Source organism: Natator depressus, chromosome 1 (genome assembly GCF_965152275.1).
Source record: "Natator depressus isolate rNatDep1 chromosome 1, rNatDep2.hap1, whole genome shotgun sequence".
Taxonomy (NCBI): Eukaryota; Metazoa; Chordata; order Testudines; family Cheloniidae; genus Natator; species Natator depressus.
The window spans coordinates 58,783,440-58,804,942 of NC_134234.1; the positions used below are offsets into that span (position 1 = coordinate 58,783,440).

The 21,503-nt window shown below is 41.9% G+C and overlaps 1 protein-coding gene across 1 annotated transcript in view; it reads left to right on the forward strand.

Annotated features, from left to right (window-relative positions):
* The first annotated feature begins 5,029 nt into the window (after nucleotides 1-5,029).
* The window catches only part of HTR2A (5-hydroxytryptamine receptor 2A), a 44,734-nt gene continuing 28,260 nt past the window's right edge, over nucleotides 5,030-21,503 (forward strand). The window contains exons 1-3 of the mRNA XM_074943751.1: nucleotides 5,030-5,081; nucleotides 6,131-6,550; nucleotides 10,842-11,042. Coding sequence (XP_074799852.1) covers nucleotides 6,145-6,550; nucleotides 10,842-11,042 — 607 coding nt within the window. The 5' untranslated portion in view covers nucleotides 5,030-5,081; nucleotides 6,131-6,144. The remainder of the gene's footprint in view (nucleotides 5,082-6,130; nucleotides 6,551-10,841; nucleotides 11,043-21,503) is intronic.

Here is a 21,503-nt window from a genome sequence, read left to right on the forward strand (position 1 = left end):
TTCTAAACAAGATATGCATGTTACAATGTTATATTATATCACTCACATTTATCCCTTGTTAGGATTTTATATGCTCAGCAAAGTTGAGACACCCAGTTGGGTCTTAGTGGCTGTAATGGGGTCTCCAAAACACCCCTGCATATCCAGCCCCTTGGCAACACTCCTAAGTGGTACAACTCCCATGCTTTTTATTTGTGTCCATTTCCTATGATGTACAGACTATTTACAATGGCTTGGTCTAACACAGGCCTGATCAGCAACAGAGTAGCAGGCTCCTGCTGCTCCCTGAGTTTCCTGGTCTCTGCCTATCCACCTTTCTTCCACTTCCTCCCAGCCTTATAGCTCCTGCCTAATGAGGCTTGCTGGTTCAGTCAGTGATTAGGCAAACCTAGGCTATTTACCCAAACCATTTCCGCTGATTGGGGCTGGAGTGGCAGGAGCTGATTGAGCCTTCCCCAGCAGTGCCCTGCCACAGTGGCTAATGCACTGAATGTTCTCCTGCCTACTGTTTCAGCGGCTGATGAAGTCAGTGGAGGTAATCTGGCATGAAACCAGTATAACCAAATGCAGAATTAGGCCCATTACACTTACATGACTTTCTATCATTTTGTATCTTAACACTTTATAATTGGTGGTTTCGGGGATGTCAGATATTAGGGTCTTTTACCCAGATACATAAGTAATGTGTGATGTTCCCCTCTGGTATTATCTGGACCAGTGATCTGGTAGGTCACTCCAATCCTTGATCTGGGAGCCAGCCTTACCCTGCTCTGCTGTGAGAACCCCCACTCCTGGGCTGTTCACACACAGCCTCTAGCATGTAAGCTGCTCCTTGGATTGTGCAACCAAATGACACTAGCCAAGACGCAACCCTAGGAACCTCCATCTCGCAGTGTCCAGTTATGCCCACTGGATGCTGCAAGCTTATATGAGTTCGTCAATTTAACAAAGAAATTGATATGTACCAGGCTTGTTATCCCAAGGGGAGTCTTTGACATGCTTCAAACCAAATGCACTGCTTCAGGTAGAATAAACAAACAGATTTATTAACTACAAAGATAAATTTTAAGTGATTATAAGTCAAAGCATAACAAGTCAGATTTGGTCAAATGAAATAAAAGCAAAACGCATTCTAAGCTGATCTTAACACTTTCAATGGCCTTACAGCCAGGCTCTCCCCTTTGATCAGTGCTTTAGTTGCTTGGTGGTGATGTTTGTAGGTGGAGATGGAAGAGAGAGGAAGAGCATGGCAAATGTCTCTTCCTTTTATCATGTTTTTTCTTCCCTCTTGGCTTTGCGTCACCGCCCCTTCAGAGTTAGGTGAGCATTACCTCATTGCAGTCCCAAACTGACCAATGGAAGAGGGGGTGACTCACTCGAGAGTCCAACAGATCCTTTTGTTGTTGCCTAGGTCAGCGTCCTTTGTTCCTGTGAGGCTGGTCTGGGTTTGTCCCACACATGCCTTGATGAGGTGTGAAGTGCCCCTACTGCTCTTAGAGAGTTTTTGCCTGGGCTTCCTTTAAGCCATGAGGATACAGCTGCAGCCTCATAACTATATACATGAAATTATAACCTATAACATTACTGTAACTACAATTACTATAACATCACTATAACAACAATGCTCAGTGCATCATGAGCCTTCCGAAGACACCCAACAGACAAACATTGCATTGGATACCACACAATTATTTTACAAGGGTGAACATGGAAGTGCTGGGTGTTCCCCTGAGGTACAGATTTCAGAGTAGCAGCCGAGTTAGTCTGTATCTACAAAAAGAACATGAGTACTTGTGGCACCTTAGAGACTAACAAATTTATTAGAGCATGAAGTATAGAGCGTCACATAATGTTATGAAGAAATAATAGTGTGTAGGACAAACTGGAAAGGAATTAACACATTGATGACAATGAGACATTGATGAGGCTAAGGTAACAATGAGGCACATACAGTATTACCAAACAGGGGTAACCACCCTAAACTACCTGGCAGAGTTTTTCCAATGCAGACCTCACCTGGCATCAATGGCCCCAGGTTCTACAAAACTGAGGGTGGATAGGAAGTCCATGTCCCCTTACTTTCACAGGTCTGCCCATCCTCCGACCACATGGAGCACTGCCCTCACTGCTCCTGGTTGAGATCTCTTCCCTTCATCACTGCTCCTGGCCCATTCAGAGTAGCACTATGGATAGCAAGTTGAGCATTTTCAGATACAAGAACTTGCCTGCAAGGGGAAATTGACCAGCAAAGCTAAAGCATAGCTATTATGCTATTGCAATTCTGATATTACTCACGTGTGTTGACACTCTATTCTGGAATAAAAGTGACTTTATTCTGGACTAATTACTCTATTTTTATTGTTCTACAACTGTGCTGGTCAATTTCCTTGCATAAACAAAACCCAAGAGGCCATAAACCATAACTGAGAACTGAATGTGAAGCTAGCATATAAACATGTCAAGCAAATAATTATAGAAAGTACATATATAAAACTAGACTCACTTCTTTGCAATGCCCTTTAGAAATGAATTTCCAACAACAGTAACAGAAATGAAAGCTCAACAATACAAGCCCTTCAAGATGTATGTATAAATACCTAAGTAAGGATATGGTATTGTTTCCTTGTACTCCCTCTTCTTTCTCAACTTTGTTTTTAGGTTACATTACTTGTGTCTTGTCTCCTCTTAAATTGTAATCTGTTCACTGCAGGACCTGGTTTGTGTGTGTTTTTTTTAATAGTAGTATACCCAGCACACTTTTGGAGGTATATGAATAATAATAGAATGTGGAACAATCTATTAAACATCACAAATAGTGTGCATCAGTCCAAAATGCAGGGAGTAGTGAATCATTGGGGATAAAGGAAGATCTGATCCGAAATTTCATCCATAATTAAATAGAAACTGAACAAAACGTTTGGGGTTGAAAGAGTTTATTTAACTTGTTGTATATATGTATTTTCTGCTGCATTTCCTGGTTTCAGACAAAACTGGAAGAGGAGTCAATATCCTATTAGAAAGGCTGTTCTTGGGGTATTTTTGGCCCTGCTGGAAGTGTGACAGGCCAAAAATCTCATTAAAATGTTCTCATATGAACTGGAGTCCAGTTCTATGAAGAAAAGTCAGCCAAACTTTAAGAGTGCTTATCTGTACTGACAGGTTTCAGAGTAACAGCCGTGTTAGTCTGTATTCGCAAAAAGAAAAGGAGTACTTGTGGCACCTTAGAGACTAACCAATTTATTTGAGCATAAGCTTTCGTGAGCTACAGCTTCAGTATGCATCCGATGAAATGAGCTGTAGCTCACGAAAGCTTATGCTCAAATAAATTGGTTAGTCTCTAAGGTGCCACAAGTACTCCTTTTCTATCTGTACTGAAACATCAAACCTTTGATGGTCTCCCCTCAGTATAAAAGAAAGAAGGATTCAGGAGTTTAGGGATACAGAAACTCCCTGGAGATTATGGTAAAACAGATCAATACTATTTAATTATTTGTTTTGATTTATAATTACAAGACAACCAATCACAGTGATCAGTCCTTCACAACATTTGGAACAGACTGCTCCAACAATCACTAATAAAATAATAATAAATGCCAACCAGTAACAACCCAGATCAAGGTAAAAAAAATCCTCCAAATACCACCCACACCATACCTAAATATCAGAGAAAACAGATGGGCTTTGCAGCTGTAGTCAATACTGTAAGTTTGTTACACAGATTTAAAGCAGGAAGTGCTCTACTTTTAGCTGAGTGGAGGCATAGGTGCTAGAATTAGGGGTGCTGCTGCATCACATGGCTTGAAGGCTCCCTATTAGATCAGTTCCCATGATTTTAACAAATGTAAAGGAATCTAGAGGTCTTTAGATAAATAATCTAAGTTATCTTTAGATAAATACAAAATAATGATGAATAATATATTTGCACTGGCACTTCCAAACAGGGAAGGGGGAATGAAGGATTGTATTGGGGCCTAGGGTCCTGGGTTATGACTTCGAAGAACTGAGTGCAAAGCTGGACTCAGCTACAGGCTTCTTGTGCAACCTTGAACAAAACACTTAATCTACTCTGTGCCTCAGTCTCCCTTCTGGAAAACGGAGTGCTGTGAGGATAAAATTAACCATTGATTTTTCAGTTACTCAGATACTATGGTGATGAGGGCCATATAAGAACCTAGATAGAAGAAGGTATAAACCCTGGCTGGAGGAGCTCAATCTACAGACAGAGAGTAGGGGGGAAGGGATGCTATATGTTAGTAGGGTGGTAATTGGCCCCATCAAGTGGGTAGCCTGTTTTTATTTTCAACATAACACATAAATTATTCTCAGTTACCCTCAAACGTCTCATTATCAGTTAACTAGTTTCCCCACAGGCATCCTGGTACCAATGTTACAAAGGAATAGGCCATAATCCTGGAAGAGCATTTATTTTCACCATTTAACCTAGACAGTGTTTACCTGATTGGATTACTTCACTTGGGATGCTTTTCTTTCAAACAGGTTATTGAGGTTAATTGTAGCTTCCAGCTCTTGACAAATAAAAATGACATCAGGGTATATATGCAGTGTTGTCATCAGGATATATATGTCCTATATATATATGTCCTGATATATAATAAATATTGGTTGGCAAGTTGGTTATGACATCAGTGAAGAGCCAGAAATAAAATTATAAAAATCTAAATGTTACTAATTCAGTTTAGGGTTAGCTTAAAATTGGCAACCTTTAGGATGGAAAAAGCTGTATGTTTACAATTTTACCAGCATATACCATTATGAGGTGTATTTATTGCCTTCCTAAAAACTTCACCCTGTAAAATATTATCAGCACTTGCAGCTGCTTTGCCCAGCATCCTATACAAATGAAAATGTATTTTTTTTAAACTAAGCCCTCAAAATGATAAAATGAGAAAGCTAGTATTTATTTTAAAAAGACCCTATTTGGTCTGCCCTCCTTTGCTGTTGCTACCTTGCAGTTTATGACATCTAGCTAGTGGGAGGTCTGACAAACTGAGCAAGGCAGTGAGCAAGAAATTACATTCCTGTTGAAATCAGTAATCCCTTTGTGGAGACTGCTCCTTCTGGTTTGTGTAATTTCTTTTGTGTCACTTTGAGAAGGGCTCTAATATTATTATTATTTTAAACGTAGTTTGCCTTTGGGGAGTTGGGGGAATGCACAAGGAAGGAGACAGCAAGCTGCCCATCTCTCAGAAGAGAACAAGACTCACAGCACAGGAACTGGCTTCACTCTAATGTACAGTGTAGAAGTCAACAAAACTGTAATCAAAATACAATCATTTTTGTAGAGACTGAAGAGAAAGGACACAAAAGTGGATAACACAGTGAAGGACACAATAAAGCAGGGTACAAAGTGACTCTAATGCACTTTGAGTGTGGGCTCTGAAGTACAATGTAAGTCTTACCTTATCTTGTATTTTTTAAATAATTGTAGTACTTAGTCATTTCATTTCTATTTTGAAGCCATGCTGGGCCAAAAAGTAATAATTACAATTACATATTAAAATCAATATGGAACATTACTTGTAATCTTGGTATGAGACTTAAAATGATATTGTAATATGACAGAAGTCAGAGACTATCAGCCATAATATTGAAGATGAACTATAAATAAGAGCATATCTAATTATTGTGAGAGTAAGATGCTGAGTGGAATCTTTAATCAACTTTCTTAATGCAGAGCACAAAGAGCTCTGCTGTTTTGTATGGCAAGCTATTTTCATACTGCTGTGTTTAAAACTGTGTGATTACAGTTACCAATAGCAATAGGATGTAGATACAGAAGGGAGTCCTGGTGGTTGCAAAAGTTTTTTGGCCAATGTTTTTGCTCTCTGAAGCCTCGAGTCCACATTTTCTAGCCTGTAAATTAGTTTTCCTTTTCAACTGGATTTTTAACATATGCTGATATTGGACTACATGAAACTGAAAATAACAGTATTTGAGCATCCAGAATAACTCCCTCAGTTTTCTCAATGTCATATTAATGATGAAAAAACAATCAACAAAAAAAGAGTCCCTTCTTTCCACCAGCATCAGCTCTGAACAACAGAGGAATATAAAGCCTGATGGTGACAAAGGGTTATAACTTTGTTTTTTCACTGTACATCCTCCCCAGTTTCAGATTTAGCAATGGATATTCTTTGTGACGAGGAGAACCCAACTGCAAACTCCTTAATCCAATTAAATCATGAGAGAAGACTCTACAAAAATGTTTTTGTGCCTGGAGAGATTAACGCATCTCATCTGTTTAACTTGACTGTGGACTCCGAAAACCTAACTAATCTTTCATGTGAAGGTAGCCTGGCTCCGCCGTGTTATTCATCACTATTTCATCTTCCAGAGAAAAACTGGCCAGCTCTGCTGACAGTTATAGTGATTGTTCTAACCATTGCTGGGAATATTCTTGTAATCATGGCTGTGTCACTGGAGAAAAAGCTACAGAATGCCACTAATTATTTTCTAATGTCACTTGCAATAGCTGATATGCTATTGGGTTTCCTTGTCATGCCTGTGTCAATGTTAACCATACTGTATGGTGAGTATCACCTCTCTAACTTATTGCATACATGCAGTAGCTTTTTAAAAATTGCATGCACACGCTATTATTATTTCAGCTTGAAAAGAAAAATGTAAATAAGGCTAGTTTTAAAGTATATGCTTCCCACCTCCCTGTTCAAGGTGAAAAATAACTATAAGGGGTAAATGTTCGTAAAGAACAGATGCAATATTTACATGTTTATTTACTTTTAACTTCTAAGTATGGACATTTTAAACACAGTCCAAAATGTCAATTTACTACTTTGATTCTGATGGAATTGTCTTATAATTGCTATCAGATATTTTGTCCTGTCTGTTGTATCAGTTTTATCTTTGACACATATGTTTCTAATAAGGAAGTAATGTCCTGTCAATTACTTTGCTCTGCAAATAGGCACAGAAGCATTAATTACTTGGTGCCTTCAGAGTTAAAATAGCCTGCCTCTGTGTTTTATTTTTATTTTTTAATCAAGCATTGCAATTCTAAATAATGATCTTTCCACTGAGATCCTTATTTACATATCTACCTTTAAATTTCATTAGCTACCATGGAATGTTGGAATAAGTGTTTTGAAGGAGGCTAAAAAGTGGCTAGAGTTAATTGTACCCAATTGTTAGTAATATTTACAAATTAATAATCAAATATTGGGATCTTTTCTATCTATTCTAATGAGTAATTTGCAAGTGTAAATTGACTTGCGACACAGTTTATTGAGATTGGTATCGGAAGTTTGTCATTTTGACCAATATCCTCAGAAGCCTGTTACACAGAGAAGGTTGAAAAGCAGCAGCCTGAGTGTTAAATAAAAATATGTTCCTATTTTTGTATAATTTTCCTTCAAAACTTAGAAAAATACCCAATACAAGAAGAGAGGAGACATGAGATGAAATAGCTTCTAGGCTTGTTTCAATAAGCTAAATCATCAGCCACTAAACTTTAACTTTAGGAAGATTTTATTAGGAAACAGCAATATAAGAGTTTATTTCCAAATCCCCCTCTTTCACTTTCCCTGTGTTCTAGACAAACTACCCTAAATAGCATTATCAGATTAGGTTTGGAATTGGCATGGGTCTGTGACTGATTGTATCAGTAGTATCATTACCTTTGGTAGTGGGGAAGCTAATGAAAAATAGTGCCATAGAAGCAGTAATTGCTTGATTTGTGAGATAAGTGAAAGACTCGAGCCCTGGATGGTTCACTGACACATGCAATAGGGACTCCTGCTGGCCAGACCCTGCCACTGAGGAAGCTAATCCCTGCTTCTGCTCAGAAATCCATAGTCAATTGTGACCATTCATTTATTTTAACCGCAATATTTAATGGTCAAATGCACCCTTACTACATGCACAGTAATAGGAGGGCAGCTGCATGATCACTGCAAAGGAGGAAAAACTCCATCCCGTCCATTTGACAGAGAAAGGACTCTCACTTTGCTTCTTCTCTATTTTTTCCTCTCTGTTTTTTCTCCTTTGCAGTGTGCTGTCTTTTGCCAGAGGAAAGATCCCTTTCCAGGATACATGCCTTTGAAAAATCAGTCATTCTGGCATGAGCTTTCCTAAAAATGCAGCATCAGCGTGATACGTTATCAGCATCACAGTGACCAGCAAACAGTTTATTCTAGAGATCCCTCCTTCCCCACCAGAACTAAGAACTTCACCCCAACTACCAGAAGCAAAAGGCCAGGAATCAGTCAGTTTCCAGACTCCCATTAACCTGTGATCATATTATCCCAGACACCAAAGCACTTCTGGTGCTATTTGAACAGAACTCAAACCAGAAGTCATTATGGCCCAGATCCTCAAAATCAAGGGGAGCTGGGCACCTAAATACCTTTGATAATCTGGCTTTATGAGCTTAATCCTAAAAGGTGCTGGCTCCTTCAACTCCCGTCATCAGAGCACTCAGCACCTGGAGAGTTGCTCAGCACTATTTCAGGCTTTTAGAGTCTCATCTAATTCCAGATTAAGTCCGTAAGAGTTTGGCCATTGGCTTAAGTGGGAGCAAAAACTATCCCTTAGATCTGAATGCCTCCTCTTTGTATAAATTACTAGCACCCCAGATCAAAACCCTGGATACGAATGCACTGAACTTTAGAGTGTTGGAGAAACAGTTGAAATACAGATTTGAAAGTGGCTTAGGCCTCAATTTGAAGAGTGTGTGTGAATGTGTATTAACATACATACAATATTATTTGTATTTCAATATTGGCCAGAACTCAAACAAGAATTGGGTCCCTTTTGAACTGGTGCTATACAACTACCTTCGTAAAAAAATGGCCCTTCTCTGATTTTCTAGAGATATGTGCCAAAAAAAAAAAAATCCATTAAAAGAATGTTAAGGTTGCAAAATCAAGGATTAAAAAGATAAAAAATGACAAAAATAAATTCTGCCCAGGCAGCTTTAACTCAACCTCCTTGTGCATAGTCATTACAATAACATTTTGTCCAACATCTCTGGGAAGTCTGTAGCAGAGACCGGAGCAGAACAGAGCTCTCCTACGAACACAAGACAAGGGGATATTCCTTCATGTGGAAACTTGTCCCTCTACACACATCATCAGTAGAGTTGGCGCCCAGGATCTTTCAGTCCACAGCACAGATCTCTACTGCTTCAGCTGAAGGAGTAATTGGTAGTAATAGTAGTAGGATGTTACTATTTATGGGGACCAGCCACTAAAGAAGAATGTGACACATGTTTTGCCAATGTTATATAACTGTTTGCTGGACTGCAGGGCAATACTGGGAATCCAGAATCTGGGGTTATATTCCTGGCTCTGGAGGGGACTGTGCACAGCGAAACACATAAGTTTGGCACATCCCTTCAGAAAAGCATTGTGGCTAAGTGGCTAAAACTTGGGTCTACCATATTAGATCTATGGATAAATTCTGGTCCCCAGTATGATATATAGGGGCTGTAAAGGATGCAGAGTGGCCACTTGGGGAATTCCTCCAGGGCCGGGCCCCCGGCCCTACACTTCACACTCTTGCAGCCCTCAGCATAGGGGCATGCCAGCGGAAAGAGGCAAAGCTCTGTGCTGCAGCAGTTCTGAGCTGTGAGGAATCCCATGGGCATCTGTGTAAGGCTGTAAATTAGGGCAGTCTCTGGAACCCCTAATTTACGCTGGGGATAGAACCAGCTCTTAGAGCAGCCCAGATTCTAGGAGATACAAAGGTGACTTAAAACCAACTTTTCTCCCCATTTCTCCATACAACACTTTCTGAGAAGCACAGCACAGATTCTGGTGTTTTGGTTTTATTTCCAACTCTGTCACAAAAGACCCTGGGTACTTCTCAGTTATCCCATCTGTAATATGGAGGAATGATACTTGCCTGCCTTCTCAGGTTGGAGCAGGCCTTGTTTAATAATAAGGACCAGGAAGTGTAGAGAGGAAGAACTGAGACTAGAACTCACTGTATCCCCCTAGCACTCAGCACACCTTCCCTGGTGGGTAGAGCACATTGAAACAGGAAGGGGAGCTCTCACCGCTCCAGCCAAGAAAGAGGGAGAGCAGAGGAGTTTTTCCTATGGTTTTAGTGGAAGGGGGAGCTGTACTACCTTCACTTTCCACTCACTTTACGCTCTTTGGCTAGTATTTTTCTGATGGAAAACTGAGACACACTTCAGAAAAATTAAGCCATTCACATTCCCCTTCCACCCTGTCAGGTTAGCAGGACAACATGAGGAAACTTGCACTGCCCCGTTCCACACACCCCCAGCTAGTGCTTCAAATGCCATACATACTTTAGGAAACTCTGCCCTGTGCCAAAGGGATAACCGCAGCTGCTGCTATAGCTTCCATATCATCCCTATCTGGAGCTCCAGTTCTCTGCCTGGGACCTTCAGTGTGGTTAGCACTGTGGGACTGGAGCATGCTCAGTGCAAATGGAACTTTCAGAGATTTTAGCAGCAGGCCTCTCACAAGCTGTCCTGAGCATGAGGAAATGACAATTTTCTTGTAACTTGGTCTAATCAGTATGTATTTTCACAGGGAAAACAAAATGCACTTCTCTACTCCCAGGACCGTCCCACTGCTAAATTTGCTCCAAACCCTGGAGGTGCTAGAGCTCTTTTAAGAAAACTGAAGAAATATGTTTACATTGATAAAACTGCCTATTTTTCCCTAACATCTTTCTCAGAAATGCCCGTGTATATAAAATCAGCCAAAGGCAGAAAGCAAGCCAACAACATCTCAGCCCCAATGGTTAAGTTAGGTAAAGTTATAAGCAATAGTAAAATTCATCCATCCATTTATACTCTGCTTAGCTGATGCTAAGTTTCTCCTTTGCAGGATATACATGGCCTCTGCCTACAAAACTCTGTGCTGTCTGGATCTATTTGGATGTGCTTTTCTCCACTGCTTCCATCATGCACCTCTGTGCCATCTCTCTGGATCGCTATATTGCCATACGAAATCCCATCCATCACAGCCGCTTTAACTCCAGAACTAAGGCTTTCACAAAAATAATTGCTGTTTGGACAATATCTGTTGGTAAGTGAGGCAACATTTCAACACATAATTATAGACTCCTGTTTTTTGAGAGACTTGACACATATATTGCAGAGTAAAATTGTGTCCCAGGCTGCAAGATTTTGTTTGCCCCAGTATTAGATGTGGTGCAATGTAGTAATTATATGATAAAAATCACCAGTTACAATGGCAAGTGGAGAAATATTGAGCCACACTCTGCAGTGAAAGAATACATAACAAAGTCAAAACTGTTGTATTCAAGTTTCTTCTATAGATGTGCTTGTTTTCAGTATTGATATCCCCTACTACCTGGACAGCAGGAAAAAGAAAATGATCAGGACTGAAAAAAGAGCTCTCTGATTTAGCTGTAATTCAATTGTTCCTGACACCTTACCACTATGACTTGTTTACAGCTGGGTTGCTTTTTTTGGTTTGTTCGTTTTTGAGGCAAAGCCTATCTGCTCCTCCATGGTCACTGAGAGCCCAAGACACATGGATCCAGTGCTGTGCCACTGTATGCTGAGTGGGCAGGATCTAGGCCTTTGTGCCTAGCAATGTGAGGGATTTCCCCATGGATCTCGGATGTCACCTATACACCTATACCTGTGTACAAAATCACAGAAAAGTGTACGTTTTAAACTATGCTAATCACAAATTCATAGGAACATAGCAATTGCCAGACTGGGTCAGGCCAGTGATCCATCTAGTCCAGTATTCTGACTGACAGTGGCCAACACTAGTTGCTTCACAAAGAATGCAATTATGGAATAAACTGCTCACACGGAAAGCTTCTTCTCAATCCCCATTAGTTAGAGGTCGGTTTATGCCTTGAAACACAAGGGATTATGTTCCCTTTCAAAACTCTTGGGGGTGGGTTGTGTGTGTGTGTGTCCTTTCTATCATGCTGTTTCAAGAGTTATAAACACCCGTCGTGGTAATAGAAAGCACTGTACAAATAAAAAATTCAGTAGGATTTAACCATCTAGAGTTTTTTCTCCCACCAATGATCAGTTGATCCACACATTTTCTGTGTTATGATAGTGTACTAATAACTGATAATAACATGGCCCGTATTCTCTGTATAACATGATGCCTATGTTTATTAGAAAGCAATGAAGTGTGGCATGATTGAAAATGACAGAATCTTGCTTTATGCAGTGTTGTAGCTGTGTTGGTCCCAGGATATTAGAAAGAAAAGATGCATAGGGTGATATCTTTATTGGAGATACTACTGGAGAGAGAGACAAGCTTTTGAGCTACACAGAGCTCTTCTTCAAGTCTGGGAAAGGTACTCGGCGCATCACAGCTAAATACAACGTGGAACAGATTGCTTTGCATAGAAAGTTAGCACATATTCTAAGGGACCATTCAAGGTGGTGTGGCCTATTAAAACCTCTGCAGTCATAGGACCAAAAAGGGGGGATTAGTGGGTTACAGAGTGCAGTAATAAACCATAAATCCAGTGTTTCTGTTCAGTCGATGATTTTTAGTGTCTAGTGGAGTTATGAATTTAAGCTCCCAGGCTCATCTTTTGAAAATGTTGTGCAGGTTTCCTTTGAGGATGAAGCCTAATAAGTCAAATATAGAGTGACTGCTTTGTGAGGGGTAATAGGGCATTTTTGTCTTTAATCATTTTCCTGTGTGACTTCATTCAAGAGCATAGTGATTGTCTGGTTTCACCCACATAGTTGTTATTGAAGCATTTAGTGCACTGGATGAGGTACGCCACATGTTGTGATAGGCATGTGTAAGATCCAATATTTACAAATATTTTCAAGACACTGGACAACCCTCAGATAGCCACTCCAAATACCTTGTCATCCCATTTCATCCTCACCCATAACAATTGTACATTCAACAACAAACACTTTGTCCAAACCATTGGAACAGCCATTGGTACTAGGATGGCTCACCAATATGCTAACTTCTTCATACAGAAATAAAACCCTCTCCTATCCCACACCCCTAGTTGTCACCTACCACCCCATACTGGAACCCATATGGGGTATCATCAAAAAACTACAATCCATACTCAGTGGGGACACCATCCTGAAAGAAATCTTTCTTGAACCCCCCTCTTCTGGCCTTCAAACAATCCGCCAACCTCTCCAAACTCATCATCAGAAGCAAGCTCCCCACAGACCAGGACACACCTACTCAAAGTAGCACCAGACCCTGCCAGAACAACAGATGCAAAACCTGCAGACATATCTCAACTCCTACAATGATCAACACCCCCCACAACACACCTTTCAAGATCCATGGATCCTACAAATGCCTATCATAATTTGTGGTGTACCTCATCCAGTGCACTAAATACCCCAATAACAACTATATGGGTGAAACCAGACTATCACTACGCACTCGGATGAACTCACACAGGAAAATGAAAAGACAAAAACACCACATCGCTTGTGAGTGATCACTTTTCACAAAGTGATCACTATATACCTAACCTATCAGGCCTCATCCTCAAAGAAAACCTCCACAACACTTTCAAAAGAAGAGCGTGGGAGCTTAAATTCATAACTCTGCTAGACACTATAAAAATCATGGACTGAACAGAAACACGGGATTTATGGTTTATTACAACAATCTGTAACCCAGTAACCCCTCCCTTTTGGTCCTATGACTGCAGAGGTTTTAACAGGCCACTCCACCTTTAATGGTCCCTTGGAATATGTGCTAACTTTCTATGCAAAGCAATCTGTTCCACGTTGTATTTAGCTGTGATGCGCCGAGTACCTTTCCCAGACTTGAAAAAGAGCTCTGTGTAGCTCAAAAGCTTGTCTCTCTCACCAACACAAATTGGTCCGATAAAAGATATTACCTCACCCACCTTGTCTCTCTAGAATCTGGCTTTGTTATGTTTTGATAACACCTGTGATGTAATCCTGGAATTCAGGTGGGATGATATCGTGCAACCTCTCTCATTTACATATCGTACCTAATCATAACAGCTGTTAAATTAAATATATGTATACAAAAATCCAGTTAACAGACTGAGCAGTGAGAGGAATGGAATGGTGCACGGTTGCCTTGTTAGTACTGTGGTATCATGATGCATGGAGTGACAAGCTGAAGGAAGAAGATTCCAGCCCCCGAGGCGTGAATATGTCTTGAATGTGATGTGCTCTGGGAAAGAGGGAAGGAGGCAGCTGCACAACAACCAGTGGAGCGGCAGCATGGCATCTGGTTATCCCTCATCTCCAAAGTAGAGTGAGTGTGCACCATGGCAGATTGCCACATAAAAGGGACAAAGAAAAATGCCAGCCCCATAAAGAATCCTAATGGTCTCAGCCCTTCAGTGCAACTAACTGTCAATCAATTGTCAATGTAATGTAACCCTGTCCTCCTCCAGCACTCCCTTGCCTGCAAAAATCTGCCGCACCAAAGTTAGGAAATGGCTTATGAACAAAGAGATGCTTTATCTATCATTTACCAATCTCCAGGCTCCCCGTGCTACTTATAGGACTTAGTCTATACATTATTTAACTCTTTGTAGTTCCACACAGGTGCAATGCAGTATAATGTGACGTCACTAAGCGATTCTGTCAGGAGAGAATAGCTTTATCATGTCCCTTGATACTCTGCCTTCTGGGTCCCATTTTGTTTGTCATTCGGTTGTACCCCTATTCCTGTGGTTTTCAGTTAGGCCGTGACCTCTGCTGCTTTTGGGAGTTTTGTTATCGCTGTTACGGATGAGCTGTAGGGTATATGGGTAAAGGAAAGAGATTAAGGCCTTGATACTCTCCTTCACTGACCTTTGCTCAGTACAGGTTAGGTGAGGGTCATACCAATCAGAGAGCCAGTTACAGCTTCCTGATTGTCAAGTTACTCTGGCCCCAGCTCCAGCGTAAAGTAGACCAACAGCTCTGGCATAAATTAGTGGCTGTTCTTATTTATGCCAGCTGACTATGCTCCTCCAGGCACCATACATCAGGTAAGAATTGACAAAGCACAGATGCCATGCCCTCTATGCTGGGGGTGCAGCTGGTGTAGGAGTTAGCTGTGCTGGCTGTATGCCAACATAGACCTCAGTCATGCCAGGGAAATTCTCAGCAGGTCAGCTAAGGCCAGATTCCAACCTCTTTGCATCACCTGAATGGTACAGAGTAGTAGGAGTAACAGGAGAGAATCAGGCCCTAAGTGTCTTTCTTCCGCTTGCAGTAACCCGAAACCAGGAGTAGTATTGTTAGTTGCTTTATGTGGGTTCTGTAATTCTGCCTCTTTTAATAGCTTGGACACTGTTTTTCCTTGGGAGAGAAAGGTGCAGGCTAGATTGGAGGGCAGGATGAGGGGTTGTTGAAGAGGGACAGCTAGGAAGCTACAGTGTTGGTTGATGTGTGGCGTAATGATGCTTTATGAATAAAACAAAATCTGAGCTATTTGTGAATTGAACTGTAGTATGTGAAATTATAACAAAGTTGTGTAATGAGGTACAAATGCTCTTCTTTTCCTGGAGAGTTCAATAGAGTGGTCACTATAGTACGAGCCAAGGAGGACAAGATGCCAGGGGCTTCTGGCCTTTTTCTGATCAGCTCTGCAAGATGAATAACTCTGGATTTTTTCCCCTTTTTCTTTTCTATTTTAAAAAAGAAGACTGAGTGTAGGGGCAGGGGCTGTGGGCAGATTTTCAGAAAGTGATGAGCACCTGCCCTATGACAACCAGATTCCTTTAAGGTGTCTCAAGTTGGGCATCCAAAAAATGAATGCAGTCAAAATCACTAGATACTTATGAAAATCTTGGCCAAGGAAATTAAATATTAAAACTAATTCAACAATGAGGTTGACAAATCAAGCATTTCAAACTCATAAAATCCCAAAAGTTTTTATCACCATTATATAATATTTTTGTTCCTGATTTCCTGTTTAAATATGAACTTTAGTGCACTCTAGTTTTATTAGGGGCCGATCCAAACAACACTGACATTAATGACAGTCTTTCTACTGGCTTCAGTGAGCTTTGGACTGAGCTCATAATGTATTACATAACAATATGGGACAGGAAATGTGACTTACCTGACCTCTGAAAATCTTGATGTTCTCAGCCTAAATTTTGTATTAAAATGAGTTTTTATATTTAACAGCAGAATAACATTAAGCCAGCAGCCTTTATTTCTCTGGACCATGAAGAGCCAAGGGCAATTGGTTTAAGATAAAATCTAATTACTGTAACAGATTCTAATTCTGTCTTTAATTCTTAATTCAAACAGTACCCAAAGTGGCTGGATAATTAGGTTATGTGTGGCTATTGCAGGGGCAGGCCTGTTATTCTAGAAACCCTAAATGTCTAAACACTGAAAATGATTCAATTTATTATAGAGCATAGAGGTGATATCTGAAAATAGGTGTCAAAAAACTAGACATTATCACTTCTTGGAATGTATTACAGTGGTCTATGTGAAACCCAGTTTGATAACATTCAGCTAGAATATGTGGTGCTATAAAAAAGCCCACATTGAAAAACTCCATAGAAGCTCAATAAAATTAATCTAGTTCACTTCTTTTGTGCAAATTTTTGGAATCTAAACCTGTCTAAGAAACACAATCCTCTGTAAAAGGGCTAAAATCCAGCCTTCTCTCCTTTTAGCAGACCTTTGAAAACAGTACATAAAATAAAAGTTAGAGTAATAAATGTTAAGGTTTCACTCATATCATTCCTCAGTTCTTACCCTTCTTTGTTATAGGATTCACCCTCCTATTGTGATCTAAGTCATGTGAAGTTTGATGAAGCCCAAATCCTCTTAGCTGAGTTTCTCTCTTCTCTTATTCTTCCTTCCTCAGCCTACACATCTGTTCACTGCCTTCAGGCACTCTCAGCTCTCCCTAGTCAGTAACCACATAGATTTATACAGTAATTTTTCCTCCATTAGGATCCCACATAAGGCTGGGCAAAGCTGATGAAAAAAACGTTTGCAACATTTATCTCAAAACTTTTGCCAGTTCCTTTTCCATAGTTTTGGAGCAGGGCCGCCCCGGGAGTGGGGGGTGGGTAAGTGGGGCAATTTGCCCCAGGCCCCGCAGACAGGGCAGGGGCAATTTCGGTGGCAATTCGGTGGCGGGTCTTTCAGTCCCTCTCTTCCTCGTCGGCAGCACTTCAGCGGCAGCTCAATCCCTCCGTTTCAGTCTTTTGCAGCAATTCGGCTGCAGGTCCTCCTGTCCTCTTCTTTCTTCGGCGGCATGACCTGGGTTTTTCTTTTTTTTTTCTTTGCCGCTTGGGGTGGCAAAACTAACTTTTTTTTATGGAAGGGGCCCCTGAAATTGCTTTGCCACAGGCCCCCTGAATCCTCTGGGCAGCACTCTTTTGGAGACTTCAAAATTTTGATTACTGCAAAATGTAGATGAGCATTTCCCAAAGCAGAAGTCAAGTAAGGCCAAAGGACCTCCTTCCAGTATTGAAAGGGTTAACGCTCCCTGGTGGGCACAGCCAAACCCATCCTGCCCTCCCCCCTTACAGGAAGTGCAGGGGCAGAAGCATAAGAGCAGGGTCCTGGAGTTCAGCTGTGGCTGGATCAGGGAAAGAAGCAGATCTCTCTCCAAGCCCTCTGCAGAACCATCACCTGGCTGCTGGAAGTGAAGGCACACCTTAGCCACTGGAGATGGAGAAGCCCAGGGAGCAACCAGAGGAAGTGTTGCCTGGCCACTAGATTGAAAAGCTGACCCCCACAGTGATGGAGCATTCTCTCGCCAAGAGTGGTGGGAAGTAGCTCAGGGAAAACAGATCTTGTTCCAGTTGTGCTGCTGGGAACTGAGGCAGCATGCTCCAGAAGTTTTGTTATCCCCCTGCAGACCCAGTGGCAGCACCATCCGCCACTTTTACTGGCAGGAGCTGGGACCTGGTGGAGTAGGGTGGGCCCAAGTCTCCCTACCCCCTGCTGCCACCCCACATCTGAGGTGTCTTCCAACTCACCCTAGGCCAGAAGACCTACACCAGGGACTGGGAGACTGTTTCCTGGCTCTCCCCCACCCACGAGGCCAGAGCCCAAACTGTTATTGATTGCTCCAGCCAGGAGCTGCGAGCCTTAAACTGTTTCCCTGCTCTGCCCCACATAGGGGGCCAGAGCCCAAATGACTATTGATTGCCCCAGCAAGGGGCCGAAGCCCAGACCTATGGCCATTCGCCTCATCAGGAGGGGTCAGCCCCAGCCCCAGCCCCTAGACGGGAGATGGCTACAGGAAGGAACAGCCTAGGGGGCATGGAACAGTGGTAATGTAACTTTCCTCTATGCTGTCTAGCCAATATGGCAGGGCTGAAGGGGAGTGTGATTGGTTTTATTTCCCTGTATGGGGGAGGCTCAGCTCTCAAAAGCTAGGGAAATGCTGATGAAGAGGCTCGCAATTTTTTTTGGACCACACTACATAATCCACTCCATTTTTGAAATGTTTGTGCCAAGTACCATAGCAGCTCTTTTTGAGGAACAGCGCAATGCTAAACAGCCATACACATGTCAGTGATGTATTATACACACTGGATCAGGTGGGAAGGGAAGCAGACAGGGAAGCAATGTCACCTTATTCCACCTTTGGAGCTGGCACAAGCATCTGGATCAGGAGCTGTACCCCAAGATCCTCCACCCCATGGTAGAGAACCAACCTGAAGAACTGGCAGATACAAGCAGAGCATTATCTACCTTCTTATTTTTCAGATCCCTTCTCAATACTACTTCTTCCATGATTCCTACAAGTACTCAGTCAACTAATTAAAGGCACAGTAAGGGGCAGCCGGACATAATATAAGAGCATTGATTAATTTAGTATATTGTTAAAAGTTCCTAAATTTGTATATAATTACACAAACCAGCTATGTTAAAAGATCATTATTAAGGTTGCAAAGTAAACACTCAGGAGTTAGGTTAGCCAGAATTAAGGTTGTCCATTCAACCTACACTTAACCCCCTGTGCATGTATGCATTATGATTAAGGCCCTACCAAATTCATGGTCCATTTTGGTCAATTTCACAGTCATAGGATTTTTAAAATAGTCAGTTTCATAGTTTAAAATGTTTACATCTGAAATTTCACAGTGTTGTAACTGTGGGGGTTCCGACCCAAAAGATGGTTGTGGGCGACAGTAAAACTATTATAGGTGGGGTCGCAGGACTGCCACCCTTACTTCTGCGCCCAGCTCTAAAGCCAGTGCCGCTGCCAGCAGCAGCGCAGATGTGAGGATAAGAGGGCATGGAGAGGGTCATCACTTGGGGGGGGGCACCCCAACTGGGGGCTTTTACAATGCACTAGGCTCCCGCTTCTAGTCCTGGTGGGGCTGGGAGGGATGGGACTTCCTCTTCCTTTGCACAGGCCACTCCAGAGATGGGTCAGACCCACCTCTGGGAACCTCCCCCAGCTGCAGGAAGCTCCACCCAGCTGGGCTCTGAAGGCAGCACAGCCGCAGAGCTTGGGAAGAGGAAGTCCCATCCCTCCCCAGCCCAGCCAGGACTAGCAGCTGGAGCCCGGTGCATGGTAGGACTCCCTCCCCCCGCGTCTGGGGCACCCCCCCCAGCCCTGCCCCTCCCCTACAATAGCCAAATATCATGGAGGAGATCAGATTTCGTGGCCCATGACACATTTTTCACAGCCATGAATTTGGTAGGGCCCTAATTATGATCCAGTCTTTAATTACATGATGACATACTATTTTGTCCCATAGGATCTCTGCCTCACTTAGTGCCCAGAATGGAGAGTACTCAATTAATGAGCAGCTATTCAATATTTTTTTTCTCCTCACTGCTCAGTGTGTGGCCCTATTTACTTCAAACTATTCAAATCCTGCTATGTAGGCAGAATTATAATAATTTTCTCATGCGCTTTTCTATGGTGCTCATCACTATTGTATCTGAGTGCTTCACAAATATGAATGAATGTATTTTCACAATGATTAGTGGGTATTATTATCCCCATTTTACAGATGGGAAGCTGAGACAAAGAGGTTAAGGCCAAAAATGTCTACTAATTTCAGGTGCCCAATGTGAGACATTTAGGATGTGATTTTTTCAGAGTACTTAGCATTGTATAGCACTTTATATGTTCAAAGCACAGCTCCCATTGACTTCAGTTGCAGCTGTGAGTGCTCAGCACTTCTGCAAATGAGACCCCATGGTCTCAAGTCAGGCACCCAGAAAATGAGGAACACACAGTTAGTGACAACTTCTGAAAAGTTTGGTATAAGCCTTTTGACTAGCATCACATAGGAACTCTGTAGCAGAGGCAGGGATAGAATCAAATTCTTCAGGTCAGAGTTCAACTACTTTAAAAGGGGGCAGGAGACAAAAGCCCATAAGTAAGTCCAGAACATGGAGATCTGGGTGAAGGTTTGGAATCAGAGGGGAACATGGGCTATCATAGCAGGAACAAAGGAAAGACAAGAGGGAATGTAGAGGGGACATCCAATGAACATCTTAGATGTCTGTATACTAAAGCAAGAAGTATGGGGAATATAAAGGAGGAACTAGAAATACTAGTGAATAATCACAATTATGACATAATTGGCATCATAGAGACTTGGGATAATTCACGCAACTGGAATATTGGTATAGAAGAGTACAGCTTGTTCAGGGAGCTCAGGCAGGGAAAAAAAGGGAGGCGGTGTTGCCTTGAATATCGAAGATGTATAAGCTTGCAATGAGGTTGAGCTAAAAGTGAGAGGCAGACCTGTTGAAATTCTCTGGGTAAGGATGAAAGGGGTAAAAAGAGGGGTGATATCATGCTAGGGGTCTACTATAGACCACCAAACCAGGAAGAAGAGGTGGATGAGGATAACAAACTCACCCAAAGCACAGGACTTGGTGATGGGGAACTCCAACTACCCAGACATCTGCTGGGAAAATAATATAGCAGGGCACAGGTTATCCAACAAGTTCTTGGAATGCATTGTAGACAACTTTTCATTGCAGAAGGTGGAGAAAACGATTAGAGGAGAGGCTGTTCTAGATTTGATTCTGACAAATAGGGAGGAACGGGTTGAAAATTTGAAGGTGGAAGAGAGGTTGCGTGAAAGGGATCATTAAATGACAGAGTTCATGATTCTAAGGAATGGTAGGAGTGAAAACAGTAGAATGAAAACCATGGATTTCAAGAAGGCAGTCTTTAGCAAACTCAGAGAACTGGTAGAAAAGATCCCATGGGAAGCAAGTCTAAGGGAAAAAAGAGTTCAGGAGAGTTGGCAATTTCTTAAAGAGACTGTCAAGGTTCCTTCCCCACTCTGAACTCTAGGGTACATGAAAACCTCCTAAGCTTACTTTTACCAGCTTAGGTTAAAACTTCCCCAAGGTATAAATTAATTTTACCCTTTGCCCTTGGAATTTCCACTGCCATCACCAAACTTTAACTGGGTTTACTGGGAAACATAGTTTGGACACGTCTTTCCCCCCAAAATCCTCCCAACCCTTGCACCCCACTTCCTGGGGAAGGTTTGGTAAAAATCCTCACCAATTTGCATAGGTGACCACAGACCCAAACCCTTGGATCTTAGAACAATGAAAA